This window comes from Chiloscyllium plagiosum, unplaced genomic scaffold (assembly GCF_037043375.1).
Source record: "Chiloscyllium plagiosum isolate Xiang-an unplaced genomic scaffold, Cpla_swu_hap1 HiC_scaffold_3, whole genome shotgun sequence".
Taxonomy (NCBI): domain Eukaryota; kingdom Metazoa; phylum Chordata; class Chondrichthyes; order Orectolobiformes; family Hemiscylliidae; genus Chiloscyllium; species Chiloscyllium plagiosum.
Genome location: NW_028270141.1, coordinates 67,895,182 through 67,917,234, shown reverse-complemented (window position 1 = coordinate 67,917,234; position 22,053 = coordinate 67,895,182). Strand labels below are relative to the sequence as shown.

Genomic DNA, 22,053 nt, shown 5'->3' with positions numbered 1-22,053 from the left:
GAAGATGTGCTGGTTTTGTGGGACCTATATATAACATAAGCTGAAATACGATGCAATAATTTTGCATGTCATAAATACAAGCCATTAATATAACAAATTTTGCTAATAACATTGTAGCTACCATGGAATTGCAGTTTACATGCAGTTGTGCTCACGCAGCTCATTTAGAAGGGTAACAAAAGTGTCATCAATCATCCTTTTTTAACTGGGTTAACAGACATGCACAAAATTAACATTAAATATCATGGTGATCTTCTTAGTTAAACTTTTTCACAGTTTCACCTCAAACTGTTTTATGGGTGCTATTAGATTTACCAATTCTTAAACTCAAGATTGTTAAACACAAAATTGTCAGTCATTTATCATATCTCAGAAAAATGACTATTTCCAGAGAAATAGTTGGAAATGAGTTTTCTGTCTGCTTATTGGTAAGAAATGTAAGCTCACAGCTTAATGCTGACACTAAAGGGTGATTATTAGCAATCTCAATAAAATAGAGGAAAAAGATTAGTGGTGCGAGAAATGAAATAACGGGGTAAGTTTTCCTATTTTTAGGCAGAATGTTTTATCATGGCACTCAGTCTGCCAATGGTCCATGGCAACTTTTCCCATGCAATCTTCTACTTGTTATTTCATTATTATACAAGTGACTACCACAGCGCCTGTCTTCTGAAATTGGATGGAAGAAGGCTGACTGGTTGCTGCTGTTAGAACTTTGCAACGTTCATGCCATGAGCACCATATTTAAATCCAGCTCCACAGAACTTCAGATGCTGTAGGTCAGGAATTGTCTACACACTGTGGTTCTGCAGTGTCATCCTCAAGTTAGATCAAGACTGTGGATGCTGGAATTCTGAAACAAAAGCAGAAATTGTTGGAGAAACTCGGCAGGTCTGGCAACATCTACAGAGAGAAAGCAGAGTTGACAATTTGGGTCCAATGACCCTTTATTAGAACTGGTTCTGTTGGAGGGTCACTAGACTTGAACCTTAGACAGATGCTGTAGGAGCTGTGGAATTTCTCCAGCAATTTCTGTCTTTGTTTAAGTTATCTCCTTAGTTTGCTGACAGGGATCGAGAAAAGAAAGGATTGTGGAGAGGGTGGGAGTGTTGCATCCTGCTGACTGGCAAAGAAGACAATATCACCAGATCCAGTCAGACTGGACTAAGATAGTGACCCAGGCTTGGGCAGTTCTCCAGTAACATATAATGCACAGCAGTACATGATGAAGGTTAGCAACCTTCTGGACTACATGGTGCAGTGGATCAGTGGTTATCACTGTTGCCTCACAGCACCAGGGTCCCAGGTTCGATCCCAGCCTTGGGCGACTGTGTGGAGTTTGCACATTCTTCACGTGTCTGCGTGGGTTTCCTCTGGATGCTTCGGTTTCCTCCCAAAGTACAAAGATGTGCAGGTCAGGTGGATTGGCCACGTTAAATTGCTCATACTACCCAGGAATATGCAAATTAGGTGGATTGGCCAAGGTAAATGCAGAGTTACAGGGATAGGGTATGGGATGAGTCTGGGTGGAATGCTCTTTGGAGAGTTGGTGGTGACATGTTGGGCTGCTGGGCACGTTTCCACACTGTAGGGATTCTAAGTATAAATGGCATCAACTTCTGTCTGCAACCTCATATTCACAGAATATTCACAACTCACACAAAATCTGCCTCTCTCTAGGGCTCATGGACTCTAACTCCCAATCTTATATGATTCACAGCCACCTCATCCACCCAAACTACTGACACTTTCTGCTGTTCTATTCACTCACAGGGGACACCTCTCCACATCATTTGTTCCTGCATCACCATTAACAGATATTCCATCCACTTTAATTGTCCTTAATCCCTTCCTTTGTTTTATTGCAGAAAGAATTGACCCACCCCACAAACTGATGTCTTCACAGTTCCCAGACTGACCTGCATGGAACCCCTGGACTTGTTCCACTTGATCTGCAGGACTGACCGTGGCTCAGTCCCCAGATTGCAAAGAATGAATCCCTAATCTGTGGTCAGACTAAGCACCTGCCTGACCATGTCCAACTATCTGAACTGGAATTGGATGAGCTCATTGACTAATTGTAACAGAAACCCCTGAATGACCATTGTCCTCCTTGCCCCCTGAAAGGACTGCCTCCCATTGACTTTCAGACATGGGCATTTGCTTGAAGCATGCGCAGTTTCTTTGCCTCATAATCTGCCGGCATATGTTGTAGGTTTGGAATTGAATCAGCAAGGTGCCATAAAGCAACATGCCCACTCTTTTGACTGCTCGATTCTCCAAGCCACAATTTGTCTGATTCTCCCTATATGTTAAAAAAACAATACAGGCCACAGAAGCTGACAACTGCAAAACAAATGAGCACTATGAAATGAAGCCAGAAGCTGTAAAATACAGCATGAGATGTTTGTATCTCCTTGCAGGTAACGTGATCTGGTTAACACATACATGTTATAGATATCCCTCAGCCCCAAAGTGAACTCCTGAAGAGCTGAAGCTGTATAACAGCTGATCCGAGACCAGGCACGATAGTGTTGTGACAGGGGTGGCTTGCCAATACTAACTTACTTATATGGAAAATGCAGGAGGATAATATGCCTAGAGCAAGCAGGGACGTTGTATTGAAGGCAAAATGAGGTGAGGCCTGGAGAGGCAAGTGGTGAACTGCTGCTGCCAGGTACCAGCTTTGACTTTCAGTTCAAAATGTTACGCCATCTAGTTTCTCAGATATGAGGAAAATTGGAAGCGGCAGAACAATGAGTCAAGTTGGACTATTAATCAGATTCAAATACAGAGAAATAAAGTTATCACTGTTCATTAGTGAGATCCAGAACTTATCATTTAAATCTTAACAGTAAAATGCAGAATGTTTTCATTTTTGCCATAATTTCCCACATTTCATGTCATTGCCCATTGTTCAAGGGAATAGATAATCTGTCCAATATTCCTTTGGTAAATGACGATAAATAATGTATTTTTCTAAGGATGGATGTGAGGAACAATTATTTTTGTTAATCGATGTTTCAAATCATATGAGATGTTTGTGTAACAGAAGAAAAATCAATTTTCCAATCAGATTAGTTGTTATTATCAATTGATCAGATTAGTTGAAAGACCTGACTCAAGATTATTAGAATCCAAGCTAGTGTATGTTTCAGTGACACAATAACTTTTATCAAGGATAGCACATTTTGACAAGGTATATAAGGAGTTTGAAGCAGCTTTCCTGAAAAAAATAACATCCCAGCAACAGTGATGCAATTATTACAGATTTTAGTCAATTTCGCTGTGATTAAAGTCTATGGGTGATTTCAGCCATTCAGTTAGAATAAAGCCAAACTGAAAGACTGTTCAAACATATGCATGATAAATGTTTCATTGGCAGTGCACGTAAGTTTAATAGATTGGCAAACATTTTCAAAGCAACTTTGTCAAAGTAGAAGATGAAAAATGAAAAAGAAAGCTACATGAGAATACTGTTTATATTGTGATTTAACACAGCAGTTTTGAATGATTTATTACTTTTCTATGAATGAAGAATACTACAAGAAACGAAGGGCAAATTTTATCCTCCCATGTGATGGATTTGCACATGGGTGGGGGTTATGAAATGCTACAGGTGCTTTCCAAGCACTTCTGCACTGTCCCCACTAAAATTATGCAGTGATGTACAGTTGAGACACTTAAGTGGCCAATTAATGACCTAAGGAAGGAATGAAAATTATGACCAGTGACTCTGCAATTTCCATTTTCACTTCCCTCAGTATCCTGAATGATTCCCTGTTCAAGTCCTGGTATGCAAAACGCCTTGGATTCCAGCATCTGCAGTTTTATCGTCTCACTAACCAGACAATTTTAGCAGGTAATCGGGAAGGCAAATGCAATACTGGCCCTTATTTCTTAGAGAATGGAGTACAAAAATGGGGAGGTTTTGCTAAAACTATGTAAGGCACTAGCTAGACCACACCTAGAAAATTGAGCAGTTGTGGTCTCCTTACCTAAGGAAAGATATGCTGGCATTGGAGGCAGTCTACAAATGGTTCACTGGGTTAATTCCACACATGGAGGGAATTTTTTATAAGGAAAGTTTGAAAAGTTTGGGCTTGTATTTATTAGAGTATAGAAAATAATGAAAGGGAATCTAATTGAAATGTAAAAGGTTGTAAGGGGTCTTGATGGGATGAATGCTGAGAGGCTGTTCCCCTTGTGGTAGCGACTTGGCATAATTTCAGAAAATGGGGTCACCCTTTTAAGACAGAGATGAGGAATATTTTATTTCTCCCAGATGGGAGTGAAGCTATGGAATCCTTTACTGCAGAGGGCTGTAGAGTCTGGTTCGTCAAATATGTACAAGGCTGAGACAGACAGATTTTAGCCAGTAGTAGAGTGAAGAATTATGAAGGAAATGAGGACAGTAGATACTGGAGATCAGAGTCGAGAGTGTGATGCTGGAAAAGCACAGCAGGTCAGGTAGCATCTGAAGAGCAGGAGAATCGACATTTCGGGCATAAGCCCTTCATCAGGAAAGAGGCTTGTCAGTCGAGGGGGTGGATCTCTCCCTCAGCTCACAGGCCTATTCCTGACGAAGGGCTTATGCCGGAAATGTTGATTCTCCTGCTTCTCGGATGCTACCTGACCTGCTGTGCTTTTCCAGCGCCACACTCTCAACACTGAAGAATTATGGATTCTTAAGGAATTAATTGATAATTAATTCTTAATTATTAAGGTAAGTGGAATTGGGATTAGAACATATCCACTATGATCTCATTGGATGGCACAGCAGACTTGATGTACCAAATGGCCTCCTTCACTCCTAAGTCGTATGGTCTTATGTCCAATAACTCCTCCTCATCATTGCTAAAACCTTCACGTACCTGATGTAGCTCCTCTTTCATCATGACTTACATATTGTCTTTTTCCTTAGTCAAGATAAAGATACAAAGTACTCTTTCAATATCTCATCTATGCACTCTGACTCTGTCGATAAATCCCCTTTTTGTTCTCGAATCAGCCCTAGTTCTCCTTTCACCAATTTTTTACTATTTAAATACCTGTACAGGTATTTTTGGATTCACTTCTATGTTAGCTTCTAGTTTCTTTTTATATTCTCTCCTGCTTTTCTTACTTGCTTTTCTACTTTCGCTTTGAACATTCCATATTATTCAGGATCATTGATTCTCAGTTGTATTATCCACTTAACATTTCATAAGCACACATTTTCTTCTTTCTCTTAATCTCTATCTCTCCCATCATCCAGGGAGTTCTGAATATATTTGTCCTATCATTCCTCTTTATGGGAATACACCTCAAATGTGCCCAAATGATGTCTTCTTTCAAGACAGTCAATTATTCAGTTAACATTTTGCCTGCCAACCCTTGGTTTCAATTTATCCAGCCAGATCCATTCTTAACAGATTGTTGGATACCTTCCAGTTAATTATTCTTATTCACTTGGTCCTTGTCCCCTTCCATTGCCAACCTAAACTTTATAATAAAATGATCAGTGTCTCTAAATGCTCCAAATGACACTTTAGCCCTCCAAGAGCTAGGTCTAGCAACATTTCATTCCCTATAGGAGTGCAGACATACTGCTGTACTTTTCCTGAATGAATTCTGTGTGCTCTAAGATATAAATATCCCAGTCTATGTTCAGACAATTAAAGACCTCAACTGTATCTCAGCTATAATTCCTACAGCTCTCTCTGATTTCCTTGCAAATATAGACCTCTTCATCCTTCTCATGAATTGGCAACTGACAGATTACACCAAGCAATGCAACTGCATCATATTTGTTCCTTAGCTCTAGCCAAGTAGATTCTATCCTTGGTCCCTCTGGAGCATTCTCTTTCTGAAATGGTGCAATGTTATCCTTAATCAACATGACCGATGCTCTTCCTTTGCTTCCTTCCCTATATTTCCTGAACACCTTGTATCCAGAGACATTTAAAACGCAGTCCTGTCTTTCTTTGAGTTCAATCTCTGTCTTAGCCACAGTGTCATCTTTTCACAGTGCAATCTGTGCCTGTTGCTCATCAATTTTATTTACCACACTCAATGCATTCACATGCATTACTTCCATCCCAAGATAATCAATTACCCAGCTAACATTAATTCACCCTGGATGTTATGTCCACTTCCAGGTCCGCTAAAGCGTTCCGCCAGCTGGAGGTAAAAGCCAGCCCTTAGTAACTGCTATAAACAATATAGGTAGTGCCGCTGCTGCATTTTTTTTCTCTTTTATCTTTGTAGTGAATTTTCTTTGGCAGTTAGCATCAAGAAGTGCCATACAGAATATTCTCCTGCTTTTCAATTCAAGGAGTATCATGTGATCAAATCAATAGCTAAAATTTATGGATGCAGGTTCTCCATTTGATTCCTGGGCATGCCACAAAATTATTCTGTATTTTTGCAAGTGAAAGCATTTTCTGAAATACAGAAAGGTAGGGTCCAGCTGCACAAGCAGTCTGAGATACAGAAGCTAAAGCAAGTGAACGCTACAGCAATGAATAAGGAAACCAAAAATGGGAGCAATTATTTTCACCTATTGTTGGTGTACAATTCAAGAGTAAGGCTTAACAATTAAATTTACAACAAATATTCTGACAAAATCTACTTTAAAACTTTTCATTTTCTTATCCAGCTTCTTGTCTAAAGTGGAATTGCAACTTATTTTAGTGGGTACTTGCTGGTGAGAATGCATTAATTGGAATACTATCCGCCACTAGAATGCTATCTCTAGAATTGCAGAGGTTGAAAACAGAATAAGGCAGTAGACTTGGGAATAGTGAAATATTCCCATATTTCAGACTTTGCTGCAACCTCGTTCCATGATAGGTAATGCCAAGTGTGAGCGAATTTTGGTATCTGATCATATCTCTAACATTTAAAGGTGTTTTTACTGGGCTCACATGATTATGGTTGAGCTTAATTTCTTAGTGAGTAATACATAAGAGTCAATATTACAATTGTTAACATTCACTGGAAAATATTAATGCCTCTTAACAGCACAGTAACTTGCAAACCTAAGGCTGGAGGCTATCCGTCATATTTACCTGAGCAAATTGAATTTAGCTGCCTCCCAATTGTCAACTTTAGTTTGTTTTTAAAGATTATAGTATAGTTGCTTTTAGTACAAAAATATCACATTTGACTGGATTGTGAGAGTATTATAAGTTAGAATTTACAATTAGCAATTATAATTGTTAGAAATTAGTAATATCCCATGTTTATTTCTGCTTATCAGCTTGAAATAGGTAGAGGATTAAGCTAGTATTATAAGCTTTGTCTCTCTAGAATTAATCTAGTGGATTTATTATTCTTAGGTTGTGATAGTTGTATTGAGCTTGTGCCTAGGAGCCAAGGTCAGGTGATGCATTCAGAATAGTGCAAGAGCAACCAAATTTAGACTTAAAAAACAACTGTCCTATATGACGTGTCAGGTTTTTCATTTAACCTTGACTAATTAAGACACTGCCAAAGTGCAAAGGTCAATTAGTGTATGAAGGTACAAAAGAAATTACTTTAGTAAATAATCCTCTGGTTCAATGGAAAGGTTTGATTAGATAATCAGTTGTAAAATGCTTATCAATAGCCCCAGTGAACAATTCTGAACATGTGTAACTGAGAACAGGCAAATTCAACCAATGCGGCCCTGACAAATAAGCTTGCAAGGTAAGAATGTAATTCAAAGGAATTATGTGGGTAACAGCATTGGAAAATATCACATAGTCTCGGAGGTGAAATTCACATTATAGGATGGATGTGATATGATGCAGAGCAAATTTAGCAGAATGTTGCCTGAGCTGGAGAATTTTAGTTTTGAAGAAAGATTGGGTAGACTGGGGTTTTAACCTTGGTACAGAGGAGACTGGGGAGGACAGGACATGACTGAGATGTATAAAATTATAATAGGCTTAGATAGAGTTAATGGGAAGAAACGTTTCTGCTTGATGGAGGAATGAATGACCAGAGGGCATAGATTTAAGATAAGGGACAAAAGCTTTAGAGAGGATGTGCAGAAAAGCATTTTCACATAGAGGATAGCGGGTGTCATTGTCTGTAAGGATGATAGAGGCAGAAACCTATTTAGATGTGTACCTGTGATGCCATACATTACAATGGGCCAAGTGCTGGAAAATTGGATTAGAATAATGACTGTTTTTGATTGGCACAGACTCAATGGGCCATAGCGCTTTTTTCAATGCAGTATGTTTCTATAATTAAATGATGTAACTACATCAGCTAAAGAGACCTGTGAAAGTTGGGAGGTAATGTATGTGTGGGCTTTTATTTTATGGTACAAGTTAAACATACCATTAAGCAACTTGCACACGTAGAAGGAACAGGTTCAATAGTAACATTCAAAAGCGAACTGGACAAATAATTGCAAGGAAACAAATTACAGGGCTATCAGGAAAAAGTAGGGAGGTGAGATTAATTGGATAATTTGACAAAGAACTGGTAGAGCCCTGATGAGATAAATAGCCTGTTGGTATGCTCAATGACTCTGAATCAACAATGCCATGGATATAGAAAACTGGGAGTGTTAAGTTCCTCTTAAATACTGTCATTGGGTCTTTTACATCTGTGCAGAAGGTATCAGATCATAACAACCATTGTACAAAAACTGCTTTATCATTAAGTGGATTAGCAATGGGAAATTCAGGGTTATAGGGATAGGATGAGGGGTTGGGCTGGGTGGGATGCTCTTCAGAGGGGTGGTGTGGTCTTGATGGGCCAAATTGCCAGCTTCCGATGGAGGGCTTATGCCCGAAACAGGGACTCTCTTGCTCCTCGGATACTGCCTGACTTGCTGTTCTTTTCCAGCGCCACACTGTTTGATTGTTACCACACTGTAGGGATTCTATAACATCTTTATTTTCTTACCTTGTGCAAATCATTTTGAAGCTATTTTCTGTGGTTATTGACCTCACTGCCACCTGCAAAGTTTCACTTCATTGATTCTTGGCAAAAGCATTCATGATTTTGAATACCATCGTCAGAGACTCCTTATTATTTCTCTGCACAAAGGAGAAAACCAGCTTCTCCAAATAACTGAAGATCCTCCTCCCAGCACAATACTAGTAAATCCCGTTTGCACCCTCTATAAAGTGTCACGTCTTGTCTGAAGTATGGCATCCAGAATTGAACAAAACATGCCAGCTGATGCCTAAGTAGTGTTTTATAAAGGTTGGAATATAACATTTATCCTTTTGTGATAGGTCCATCTATTTGCTGAAGCCAGGAATTTCATATGCATTTGTGACAACCATTTAAATTTGTTCTGTCATCTTCAAAATTTGTTTTCTCTGTTTTCTCTGTTCTTGCATCCCCTTTAAAATTGTAGCATTTCATTCATATTACCTCTTCACGCCCTTCCTATGTATTTCTTCATTTCTACATAAATTTGCATCTGCCAAGCATCTGCTCAGTTTTTACCAAACTATGCCATCCTGAAGTTTGTTAGTATCTGCCTCATTGTTTACAAGTTTAGTTTCCTTTTCAAAGATTTAAACTTCGTCCTATACTCAAATCCAAGTTATAAATATGTAAATAGATAAGTGGACCTAATATTGACATCTTGGGCAGACAGCTGTATACTTTCCTCTAGTATGAGAAACAGGCATTCACTACAACATTTTGCCTTCTGTCACTCCTAACCCATGGGCATTAGTTTGGCTAAGCCAACCTTTTGGTAATGGGTCAAATGCCTTTTCAAAATCCAAATGTACATTAACTGTAACATCCCTACCAAGCTTCACTACCAATTTACTAAAATTACTAAAAATATTAGAACCAAATGATGAAGGCTTAAAGATAGAATGAAGTTATTATTCAGGCCTTATCTAAACAACTGAGGTGAGCTATTGGTGCCTATTGTATTTTCACAAGGAATGCCTCTGACAAGAGTATACGATTCAGAGTTTGAGGTTGTTGGCTCTTTGATGGATCCAAGTGGCAGGGAAGACAATAGCAGCTGGTCAAGGTAGTCTGGAAGCCATAAAGAATATTCTTGCTTCTCCAGAAGCTGCAGTGATTTGAAAAAAAGAAATGTAATTTGCATATTTTTCAGAAGCAGATGCTGGTTGACCATATCCCAACAACCTGAATGAATCAGAACTTGGGTGAGTCCAATTTCTGGTACAAGTTCACAAGTGGTTCAGACTCTCACTGGCTTAAACAAGGAGTTTAGTAACTGCTTTAAACAGGTGAAACCAGATGCCTGAAAATTTATCTTACTTAATTTTTGATCTGATATTTTTCATGCATCTTTCTGATGCAAAATATTTGAGATTTACATTGTTCTATTTTATACTTGTTTTACTCCAATAAACAGATGCAGCAAGCATCAATTTCTTCCCCATTATACAGATATTTATCTAACCGCTATTAAGAATTTTCTGTCTGAAAATTGATTGCATATTTCTTTATTCCAACAGTGACTACACTTCAAAAATAGCTGTGACATCCCTAAGGATGTTCTGAAGTCGTGAAAACACTATATCAATGCAATTCTATTATTAGACAACAACTGGCCATGCCTGAGAGAGATTTTCTGAGGAAAATTAAAAGCTTTCTAAAACTGAATTTCAGTAGTTTATTTAAATGACGGACCTGCTGGAACAAGACCGAACCAGCTGTCCTAATATCTTCCAAATTGTAATGAGGCTCTCATCATATAAATTATTATAGCAATTAGTTGGAGACAGTGGTGAAGCTATTACACTTTTCAACAATAACAATCATAATTCGTACATGGTTTGTTTTGATAGTTGCAGTCATATGAACGTAGTAAGTGTTGACATGCAGAACCCACTCCTGGTAGTGTAGCTATTCCTTTTATTGGCAATATAACTAACAACTCCTTTGGGGGGCCTATGGCACAGTGATAATGTCACTAGAAGTGCAATCCTGAGACCCAAGCTAATGTTCTGGGTACATGGAATACAATCCTACCATGGCAGTTGGTCGAATTTATATGCAAGTATTAAAATTTTGAATTAAAACCTAGTTTCAGTAATGGTCACCATGTCACAATTATCTGCAGTTATAAAACCCCATCTGGTTCAATTACACTGCTTATAGAAGAAAATCTTCTTTTGTCTATGTTACATTTGAATTCAGACCCACAGTAACATGGTTGATATCTGAAGTGAAATGCCCATCACACAGTTTGTTTAAGGCCACTTGGGGATGGGCATAGAAATTTAGAAAATAGGAACAGGAGTAGGCCATTTGGCTCTTCGTGCCTGCTCCACCATTCATTACGATCATGGCTGATCAACCAACTCAATAACTTGTTCCTGCTTTCCCCTCACATCCTTTGATCCCTTTAATCCTAAGAGCTATATCCAAAACCTTCTTGAAATCATACAATGATTTGGCCTTGACTATTTTCTGTCATAGTAGGTTCCACAGCCTCACGACTTCCTGGATGAATAAATTTCTCCTTATCTCAGTCCTAAATGTTACACCTTAGACGATGAACCCTGATTTCTGGACTCTCCTGCCATTAGAAACATTCTTCCGGCATCTATTCTGTTAGAATTTTAAAGGTTTCTATGAAATCTACCCTTTTTCTACTTCATTCCAGTGAACACTTAACTGATTCAATGTCTTCTCATTCATCATTCCTGCCCTCTCAGAAACCAGTCTGGTAAACCTTTGTTGCACTCCTTCCATAGCAAAAACATCCTTCCTCAGGTAAGATGATTGAGAGTGTACACAGTATTTCAGGTGTTGTCTCAGCAACTGCAGCAAAACATCCCTTCTTCTGTACATGAATCCTCTCACTATGTTTGCCAACATGCCAGTTACCTTCTTCACCATCTACTACAGCTGCATGCTTCTCTTCAGTACGAGGACACCCAAATCTCATTGCACACCCCTCTTTCAATATATAGCAATTCAGATAACAATCTGCCTTCTTGTTTTTGCTATCAAAGTGGGCAACAAACGCTGGCCTTTCCAAAGATGCCAATATTTCATAAAATAATTAAAATAAATACAAAGGGGAAAGGGATGGCCAGTGAGATTGAGTTCAAGTGCCGGTCTGTCTATTCAGCTCGAGGAAAAAAGAACCATGCTTCTCAAGAACAATTTGTGAGAGTTGGTAAATAATTCGGTTTAGCGAAAGAAAATTCTTGCACTGCGCTAAATGGATTCATGAAGAACTTTAATCTGTAAGTTTATTTAACTCATAATAGGGTTAATATGTTCAGATTGGTTAATTTCCATGCTAAAAAGACTGTTACAAAACAAGACTGTTACAAATTTGTTGTACTTACTCCTCTCTGCTACATGAGGTCATATGAAAGGACAGTTTTCTTTTCAGCTCACAATTTGACAATAAATATAGGACAATAAAGGTGAACTACGAGCTACATTGTTCACTTATGGAAAAGACTTGGAACTGAGTCCAAAGCAAATCTAGTCCAGATCCAGGTACTGTGAGTTGAAGCAATGCTGTACACTGTGATAATCAAGACTAACTTCTCATCCCGTGCCAAAATAATAAAAACAGAAAACATTGAAATACACAATGTGCTGATTTGCATTTGTATGGAAAAGGTGTTTAATATTAATTTGAAGTGATTAAACAAACACAATCTCAATCCAGGTAACACTACTGTTGGCTTTGGGTTTGAGATAATGTCATTTAGGATGCCTTTCAAGGGAAAAAATAATTTCAGTTCACACTAATAATCAGGAAATCACTGTGAGAAGAATACATGGGGAGGAGGCAATGGACAAGTGGTAAAGTCACTAGATTAGTGAACCAGAACCCCAAGACAATGCTCGAGGCTTGAATCTCACCACTTCAGATGGTGAAATCTGAATTCAATTAAATCGGGACTAAATGCTGACCATGTTAATTGTCTTAGTTAACCTGGTTAACTAAAAAGGAAATCAGCCAACATTTGGCGTTCCCTCTGGACAATTAAGGATAGGCAATGAATAAATCACTAGCCAGTGACACATACATTCCCCCAAACAAAAGAAGTAGACCAAATCATATAGAGAACCACAACAGAGGTGTGGAGATCTAAGTTAGCCTTTGAAGTCTCAAGACAATGTCACCAAAAATAGAGAAATGAGTGATTGCCTTTTTGTTATTACTACATAGAGTGTGTGTGTGTGTGTGTGTGATCTCGCTTCCATTATCCCTGCACTAAGTTTTAACATGTCAGAAAGAAAAACACCAATTGTGGAGTGTAAACATGAGGCTGGCTTTGAAGGCAGGGATAATATGTCATTCCTAAAATGAAGGTTGACTTGTAAGCCAAGAATATGAAATGCAAAATTCTGAAGTCTGAAAAAATGGGATAATCACAAAATTCACTTCTATATGATGATATAATGGCAAAAGGAGCAAAATTGTTTGGGGAAAAGGGACTTCTGGCTTCTTGGAGAAAGCAACTGGTTGCAATAAAGTGACAATAGTAAATTGGCTGCATTGGACCAGGGGATTGGCTGTTTCAAAGGTTGGATGGACAAGTTGATCAGTGAAAGAGGAACAGATGGGAGTATAATAAAAGTGAAGAAGGCATTGCCATGTGGATTTGTAATGGAAAATTCAAGGGACAATCAACAAAAGGATCACATAAATTTGAGAGGTAACACAATATTCAAATTGCTGCATGTTTAAAGCATTTTGTAACATTTTGCTTAACTTAAGACACCGGTTTGGTGTCTATTTTCTTTACCACCCAACTATCATCTTTCAGTTGAAAGCCGAATTAAAATAGAACTGGACAGAGAAACAAAAGAGAGAGTTAAGAAGAAACAACAAAGAAATTTAAGAAGAAATGGAAACATGAAAGGAGAGACAGACAATAGCATGAGGACTTCAGGGATAGTAAGGAAGTGACAATTACTGTCTAGTTTACAATGCACAATGCTGTGGGAGATTATCTGACTAGTGGTTGAATAATAATGGTGTATCTAGCATTTACTTGCATGAGTGGAAGCTGTAAGTTGCAAGCCTATCATCAGTATGATTTATGCAGGTAATTGAGTTACAATTACACAGAACTTGATTTTAGGGACCCAGGCAATTGCTTCTGTCTTCTGATTGCTTGGCTGAAGGAAATCATTGAATCCCCATGGTGTAGGAATAGGCCCTTCAGCCCAACACGTTCACACTGACCCTCTAAAGAGTAACCCACTCAGATCCATTCCCTTACATTTAACCCTTTACTAATGCATCCAACCTATACATCTCCGAACACCATGGCCAATTCACCTAACTTGCACATCTTTGGATTGTGGGAGGAAATCAGAGCACCCGGAGGAAACCCACACAGACATGGGGAGAATATGCAAACTCCACACAGACAGTCACCCAAGGCTGGAATCAAACCTGGCTTCCTGGCGCTGTAAGGGAATTACTGTGCCACCCAAAATTGCAGCTTATCCAAGATAGTCTATGACACAGCTGAAAATGTGTTGCTGGAAAAGCGCAGCAGGTCAGGCAGCATCCAAGGAACAGGAGAATCGACGTTTCGGGCATAAGCCCTTCTTCAGTCTATGACACAAGCTGTCTTACAGTGTAAAAGATGTCCATGAGTTTAGATAGTTGAATGATATGAGAATGCATGTAGACCTTGACTCCACATCTACAGACAGCTTGCCAATGGACAGAATTAGATGAAGAAGAGATGGCGGCTAAACATGAAACCTCGGGAGCTGACAGCACAATGGTGGAATGAAAAAAAACGCAGCAAAATGTGCCTCAGTTATGATCAGATAGAAAAGGAGCAGACAGTGAAAACATCAGGAAGGCCACTGAAGGAGGATGGTGCAGTTGGCCATGATGAAACAGGTTAAGGATGATACAGTTGATTCCCGAATATCTTACAGTTTATTCCTATTATTTTGTTCCTGTGGTTTAAACATAGAATGATACATATAGTTGGGTCATCTGTCTTGGAGCAAGTCTTGCTCCTGGCACTGAGAAAAATAATTAAAGAAAAAAGATGTTCTTGATACATTTTTGTGTCTCCTCTATTCATATTAATTCATCTCTCTCATGCCAGAGAGTTCAATGTCACCTATTAGCACTATATATCAGTGCTATCATCACAATTACTGTTTAAATTCAGTCTTCCAGGAAAATAAAATGTAATGAGTTAATTGTAGTCATATGCAGCTAATTTTGAAATGTATCTGCCATTTTCATTCACTCGTTAAAACTGTTGTTAGTGAAAATGATCTGTGGACAACACATCTACTGTTTCTTGAATAAGACCACTGCTTCTGGTAACAATTTATGTTTCTTTTTAACTTGGTGTAATTCCACACCTCTGTATACTGCTCACTAAATTATTTAACACAACTCAGGTGATCTTTTATATGTGTGCTACATGCCTTTATTTTATTGATATTTTGATTTGATATATATTATTTCTTTACTGTCTTTCATACATCTAGTTTGACTATTCCAATGTACCCTGGCCAACCTGTCATGTTGACCCTCAGTAAACATGAAATCATCCAAATCCATGCTGTTATGGTTGAATTAAATCCCATGTAGCTGTCAATTCTGTGCACACTGGCCTGCACTGGCTCCTTGATAAACTGTTTTAATATTCTCGTCCTTGTTCTTCACATCGCTCGATGGCCCCATTCTTTTTGACTACTTAATTTCCTTGCAACCCAGCAACATTTCTGCACTCTTTCAATTCTAACCTCTTCAGCATCCCAATTTTAAGAGGCTACCATTGGTGCGTTATCTTCAATTGCCAAGGCCCTAAACTGTGAAGTTTCCTCCCAAAACCTCCCTGCCTCTCTCTTTCTCTTTTCCTTTAAGATGCTCCTTAAAACATATCCCTTTGACCAAACCACCCCTTGTCTCTCTAAATATAGCTCGGTGTCAATGTTTGTGTGTATGACTCTTCAAAGCACCTTGCTATATAAACATAGTTTGTTGTTGTCTTAATTATCATCTGAATTACATTAATTTAATTCGCTCCAACATATGCATCTTTTCATAGATTTGTGCATTCCTCCCACCTTTGCACTTTTAGTGGTAATGAAGCATTTCAAGTGAAGGAAGATAACTTTTTAAAATCATTTTAGATAACAGTTAAATGAAACTTACAAGCAATCCTGTAAACGAACATGTAAGCAAGACATACCTACTGCTAATTCATGCACAGGAAAAATGTTCCTCACAGCAGCTTCACATAACACAAAAAAACCCTGCTCAATGACACATTCACCCACTAGCAAGATGCGCAATAACAATTTCATGCACACAGCACAAAAAGACTTTTATTAGCTCTTTCAAGCATTTCAGGATAACACCCAATAGTCCTTCCACATAATTTTGCTTTTTTAGCATGACTTCTGTTCAGGCTACAACTGTTAAAAACAGTTATAATATAATAGGGGATCATGGTTTCTAATGAGTTAGCTCCTTTATCATGTTGCTTTCAAGCCACCAATAAAGGCAGGCGCCCCTTATTTTCAATCATTGTAGGCTTATGTCCTGGGTCTTTTTCAAATAGCATTAGGCTGGTTTTAACATCCTAACTGAAAAAGTTCAAACTAAGTAACTCTCCTCCAAGCATGCTTAGATGCCATCTCAATGTAGGCAAATAGTGTTAACCTGAAATGATTTCACTGTGTATAGCATAACATTAAACATAAAATGAAAAGTCTAAACATAAATATTGTATCAACACCAATCTTGTCAAAAAATACAAAACCTGCAATCTAATGTGACTCTATAGAAATTGTTTAACACATTCATGACCATTTTCAATCTGAGCTATCATTAAATAACAAATGACAAGTTAACAGTGCAACTCTTGAAGTATAAATTTTTCTCTTGCATTATATACTTTCAATAAACTAGTACATTTTGCATATACTTTTCCTAAATAACCAACTTCCATTCTTACATCTTTTGCAAAGGAATATGGCAACAGTTGAAGAGGTGCCCATTTGAATTCATGACTATTGCACAATTCAACTTCTCCAACCTGAGTTCTGAGTGTAGGTACATAGATCTTGATTAATTACGCCTTCTATGTTGTTCCTTACATTACATTGAAGATAAATTTCTGTGAAAGCATTATTCCACTGATAATTATTTTTGATCATGCTCTGATTAACATAATATTAACAGGAAGGTGGGCAATTAACACAAGCCAATACTTTAAAAGGCCCTTTTAAACTTCCTGCATTGCAGCTGCATAAGGACCTTGCAGCTGTCCTGGGAATGCTTGCACATGCTCGTCCTGTCCTGATCTCTGTGACAGGCTACTCGGAACAGACGGAGCATGGTTCTCAAAGTTCAGGACTATTGAGTTCTGGTGAATGAAAGAAAATCATTGGCTTGCACCCCACATAATATAAACACACGCCTCTGAATTTTAAGGAAAGAATACTTAGATTGTTGAACAGCAAACTGGGAATGAAACTCTATATTCGTGGGATGGACTTGGAGTCATTTTTAAAAATCGATATTGCTATTTTATTTTGACAGACAAGACAAATCCGTTTCTGCACCTCATCATTCAGCTGCCTGAATAAAAAAAAAGGCATCTCTGAATATGAGCACCTACATTGGTCTCGTATCTTGAAAGTGGGTTAGCACAATACCCAATATTGATCTTGAGACATATAATACTGAAAAGTATTGCCAACTTCCCGAACAGTTTACACTTTATGTCGGTCTGAATTACTTGAAGATTGGTTGGGAATCAATTACGGAGGGGGGGTTTTTTTTTGCTTAATTCTGTGGCTGAAAAGTAAACAAGGCATCTCCTGATTTTTTTTTGCTGTCTATAAATGAAGCAATGGGAAAGCCCCCGTGGTGTGAGCAGGACTCGGTTCCAACCAGCTTCAATATAAAGCAGCGGTATCGAAATGGGAGAGAGGGAGGGAATGAAGGATTTAAAACAATAGCTATTTGGATAGACAATCTCCACACACACACACACACACACAAAAGAGAATGAACGTTAGGGTTCACCTTTAATTTAGTATTAGGATAGCGCAGTGATTTCCTCGGTGCGGTATTATTAGACAGTGCGGCTTGACTAAGATCCTCCAATACTTCGATGATATCGTCAAACAGGCACCTCTTATCGCTGTTCCGCAACATACAGATATGAGAGAAAGAATAGCTGAAGCCGGAGCCGTTCACTCGCATCTCCAGCACGGCTTTGTGCATTTGCAGAATCTGATCGGCTCTCTCCAGGATGTCAGCCCCTGGAAGGGAAGTGAGTACCACCCTGCCGTATCTGCCCGGCGTATGCAGGTCCGAGTACAGGCTGTTCTTGGACTGGTTGATGGAGAACAGACTGTTCACCAGGGTCCTCTCGATCTTGGCCAGGCTGTGCTTGGGCGCCACCAGCAACTCCAGGTCAGTTTCCCGCTGAAATTTATTAAGGAAGGTCGCCCCGAACAGGATGGAGAGGATGGAGGGGACTGTCAGGAAAAAGACGGGGTGCCTGCTCACGAATAATCCCAACCAGTAGAAACATCCCTTCAGCCCTGAGTGCACGACTTGTCGCAGCATCCTCCTGCAGCTCTTGCAGAACCCCCAGCCCTGGCTCTTCCTGTAAAGCTCATCTGACATCTGGCTTTGCCCCTTTTACATGTTAATCCACACCAGTCCCTTTTGGGTATTACTCGGGAAAGCACTGCAGCAGTTTCACAGCAGACGGCCAACTATTGATCACTCGGGGCTTTTTTTCCCTCCTTGTTAAAGGCCAGCCCTCGTTTCGCCATTGAGCGGTAATAGTTGTATCGTTTTCACCGCATCGCCCTCCATCCATGTGTACATTAGGGAGCAGTATTAGACTGACTGTTGGAAGTGCTGTACAGGCTACTCTAATTTATCGAGCTCCTGGAACCAAGTGTGTGGTTCTGAATGGGGGAGGACGCCGAATGTCTATTTATAGAGCCTTCTCCACAACGCTGGATGCTGACTGACTAAAGTACAGGCGCTGAGGTAGAGTCCTTCAGTGGACGAACAAGATTTTGCTGCAATTGCTTCAACTCGCAATGATCGGCTTCTGCAGAAGTTGCAGTTTGTAATCCCCTCTGCTAGTGCACGGTCGCAGTTCCGGAAAAAGAATCTCAGTTCATTGCTTGGATTTGAATTTATATTCACGAGTGAATCCTTAAACCCGATAGAAGATGAGGTACTTTCTGATTGTCTTCCCCGGTCATCGCGGGGTCCCTGCAACTGTTAAACCAGGAATCAAAGACTGGAGACATTAAGTCCAGTCTCTAGCATTCTATTTGTTCGAGAGGTTTAACCCAATATAGCAGCGTTTGTGTGTGTGTGTGTGATATACACAGTAGCTACACTATTTTCTGCAGCGTGTTTGCTTATAACTAAACTCAGATTTAAGATGTGCATGCTCCACGAGAAATTGCCGAGCTTTTGTAATTCTCCGTGTTGCTGACTTTTCAATTGCTCTCATTTGAATTGCAGATTTTCATCAATAAAAGTAAATGTCTCAATTATCCAAGCGGTTGAAAATATTGCATTCACTATCCAGATTGTTTAAAACAATGAGATTTTTTTCAAAAAAAGGAATACGTTTTAAATCCATTTATTAGCAGTTTTTAAGTCACCCCCATTGGGAAGGACATGTTTCGGGGTATTGAGTGCGATGAGATCAAGATCACCTCAAACCTTTCCATTGAGCAAATAACTCGTTGGCTCCAAATTACTTCAGATTCTGATATTCACTCGCAATGTGAAATGACTGCAAGGGCAGTGAGAGGCAGAATTCCTTGCAGGTCATGGGGACTCCTAGTCTTTGTCCAGAGCAGCTATTGTGGGGATTGTCTGAGGGAGCCTGGTGTGTGTCCCTTGTCCATCTCACACGAGGCTTACTACTGGACAGGACATGGGCTGGCAGGCTGGCTTTCTAACTTCCTGTACCTCCTGAGTGCTCAGCCATTTGAATGCCAGCAAGATCCTGGTATCTACGCCCATCTGAGGAATGCTACTGGGGTCACTAAGCTGGGAAGGTGACCCAGCATTCAGTGTTCAGTTTTTTAAATTTCCATCCACACTTTTACAAAGTGTACCAAATTGCACCATAATGACTTTGGAGGCTGTGCAAGCGCATCTTGAAATGGTTATCCAGTATCACATCTTCCTCTCTCCCTTCCCCGCCCTCAGCTTTTACTAATACTGAATTTCAACCCGATACTGGCAGTGACTCCATTGGCATTATTCAATTATCTGACCTTTCTTGACTCTGTGAGTGCATACAATTTGGTTGAAGTTCTAGGGAGCTGCTGATGACAGTGATGTCAAAAACAGCAACAGACATCATTAGCAGAGTTACGGATAAGGATCAAATAAAACGTGGAAGATTTGTTTGTGTGAAAGAAAGTTGCATTTCCATTCAATAAAGAGCAGCATATAATGAGTATATGGACATTAATCAATTTAGAGTGAGTTACAAATGTCAGTAAAATAAGAGGGTAAAATAAGTTTAGAGAACTGTATCAAGGAGTGAATGTAAACACCTTAACATTACCAAAATGCAAAGAACATTAAGGTAGTACAGAATGGAGAATGGAAAGAGAAATGGAAGCATATATAACATAATCAGTGAACAGGTAAGAGTAAGATAGGCTGAGTGGTCTTGTGCTGTTAACTTCTTTGAAAAATCTCTGAAAATATAGTAAACTCAAAGCTATGGAATATATCTCTCCCATGGGTTCATTGTCTATCTCCAGATCAAGTTCAGAGAACTAACAATTAAGAATGAAGCCAGTTGAGTGCAATAGATGAATGGATAGGGCTATGAATTCAACCCTTCTCAGCTCCCATCCACTGGAGCTAAAGCTAATACATTGAACTTTCAATGTCCTTCAATTTTGTTACAAATTTTACTCAACCTTGCTGATGGGAGGGCAGCTTTTAGAAATGTGTATTGGATCACAAACTATAGTTATTTGTCTTCATTCAGCCATTCTGGGAGCAATTTGGCAAGATAAAGAGAATCCAGTGATGTGTGTACAGGACTTAACTATTGGTATTTGTGTCATAGGAATTCATAGAATCATAGAATCCCTGCAGTGTCGAAGGAGGCCATTCAGCCCATCAAGTCCACACCGACCATCCAAAGAGCATCCTACCCAGATCCACAACACTCCCCTCACCATCTTATCCATAACCTTGCTTATTCCATGGCTTATCCACCTAGCTTGCACATCCCCTGGACACTGTGGGTAATTTAGCATAGCCAATCCACCTAACCTGTAGATCTTTGGGCTACGGAAGGAAGCCAGAGCACCCAGAGGAAACCTGTGCAGACATGGGGAGAATGTGCAAACTCCACACAGATAGTCACCTGTGGGTGGAATCAAACCTGGATCCTTGGCGTTGAGGCAGCAGTGCTAATCACTGAGCTTTACAAGCTAACACAACATTCATTGTTAGCTTTAAGTTGCAACAAAATGTAACCCTCCCAAAAACAAAAGTATGAATGAAACACTTACCAGATCTCTGGAAACGCCCTGAACTCAAAGTGTACACAATCCAAACATTCCACGTACTCAACCTGATCCTGAAAAAGCAAGAGTGAATAAATACTAAATACAGTCACAAGCTACCATTTTTTCCTATTTGATTCAGTCATTAATAAAACCCAAACTTCACATGCAGTAATGACCCAATCTATTGAGTCATGTTCCTATGCCCCTTAGGAAAGTTCAACCTGAAAGATACCACCAATTTATTAAATGCAACAATACAATTTATATAGGTATATATCATCTACCAAAACACTGATGATTTGATAACTGCATGTTTCTATTAACTTCCATGCATCAAATTTAATTGAATAACATTTAAATATATATATATATATATATATATACCTAGACATTTCAGACCGGTGTTGGATTAGTATAGTTTGGCTCCAGACAAATGGCATGCTGTTATCCTGTGCCACTCCGCCCTGCACTCCATGTGTTTCTTGACCCTGACTCACCTGGTTTGACTTGAATTACCTATTGCAGAACAACCTGACCCAAACCTAGAAATATTTGAAATCTGATGCTGCC

At 39.2% G+C, this 22,053-nt stretch overlaps 1 protein-coding gene across 2 annotated transcripts in view; it reads right to left on the bottom strand.

Annotated features, from left to right (window-relative positions):
* ptchd4 (patched domain containing 4) overlaps window positions 1-18,605 on the bottom strand; it is a 103,098-nt gene extending 84,493 nt beyond the window's left edge. The window contains exon 1 of one of the 2 annotated variants that reach the window (XM_043683105.2): window positions 17,984-18,605. In XM_043683105.2, the coding sequence (XP_043539040.2) occupies window positions 17,984-18,592 (609 nt within the window). In that variant the 5' untranslated portion in view covers window positions 18,593-18,605. The remainder of the gene's footprint in view (window positions 1-17,983) is intronic. The other variant, XM_043683114.2, reaches the window with a different exon arrangement.
* Between the last annotated feature and the right edge of the window lie 3,448 nt (window positions 18,606-22,053).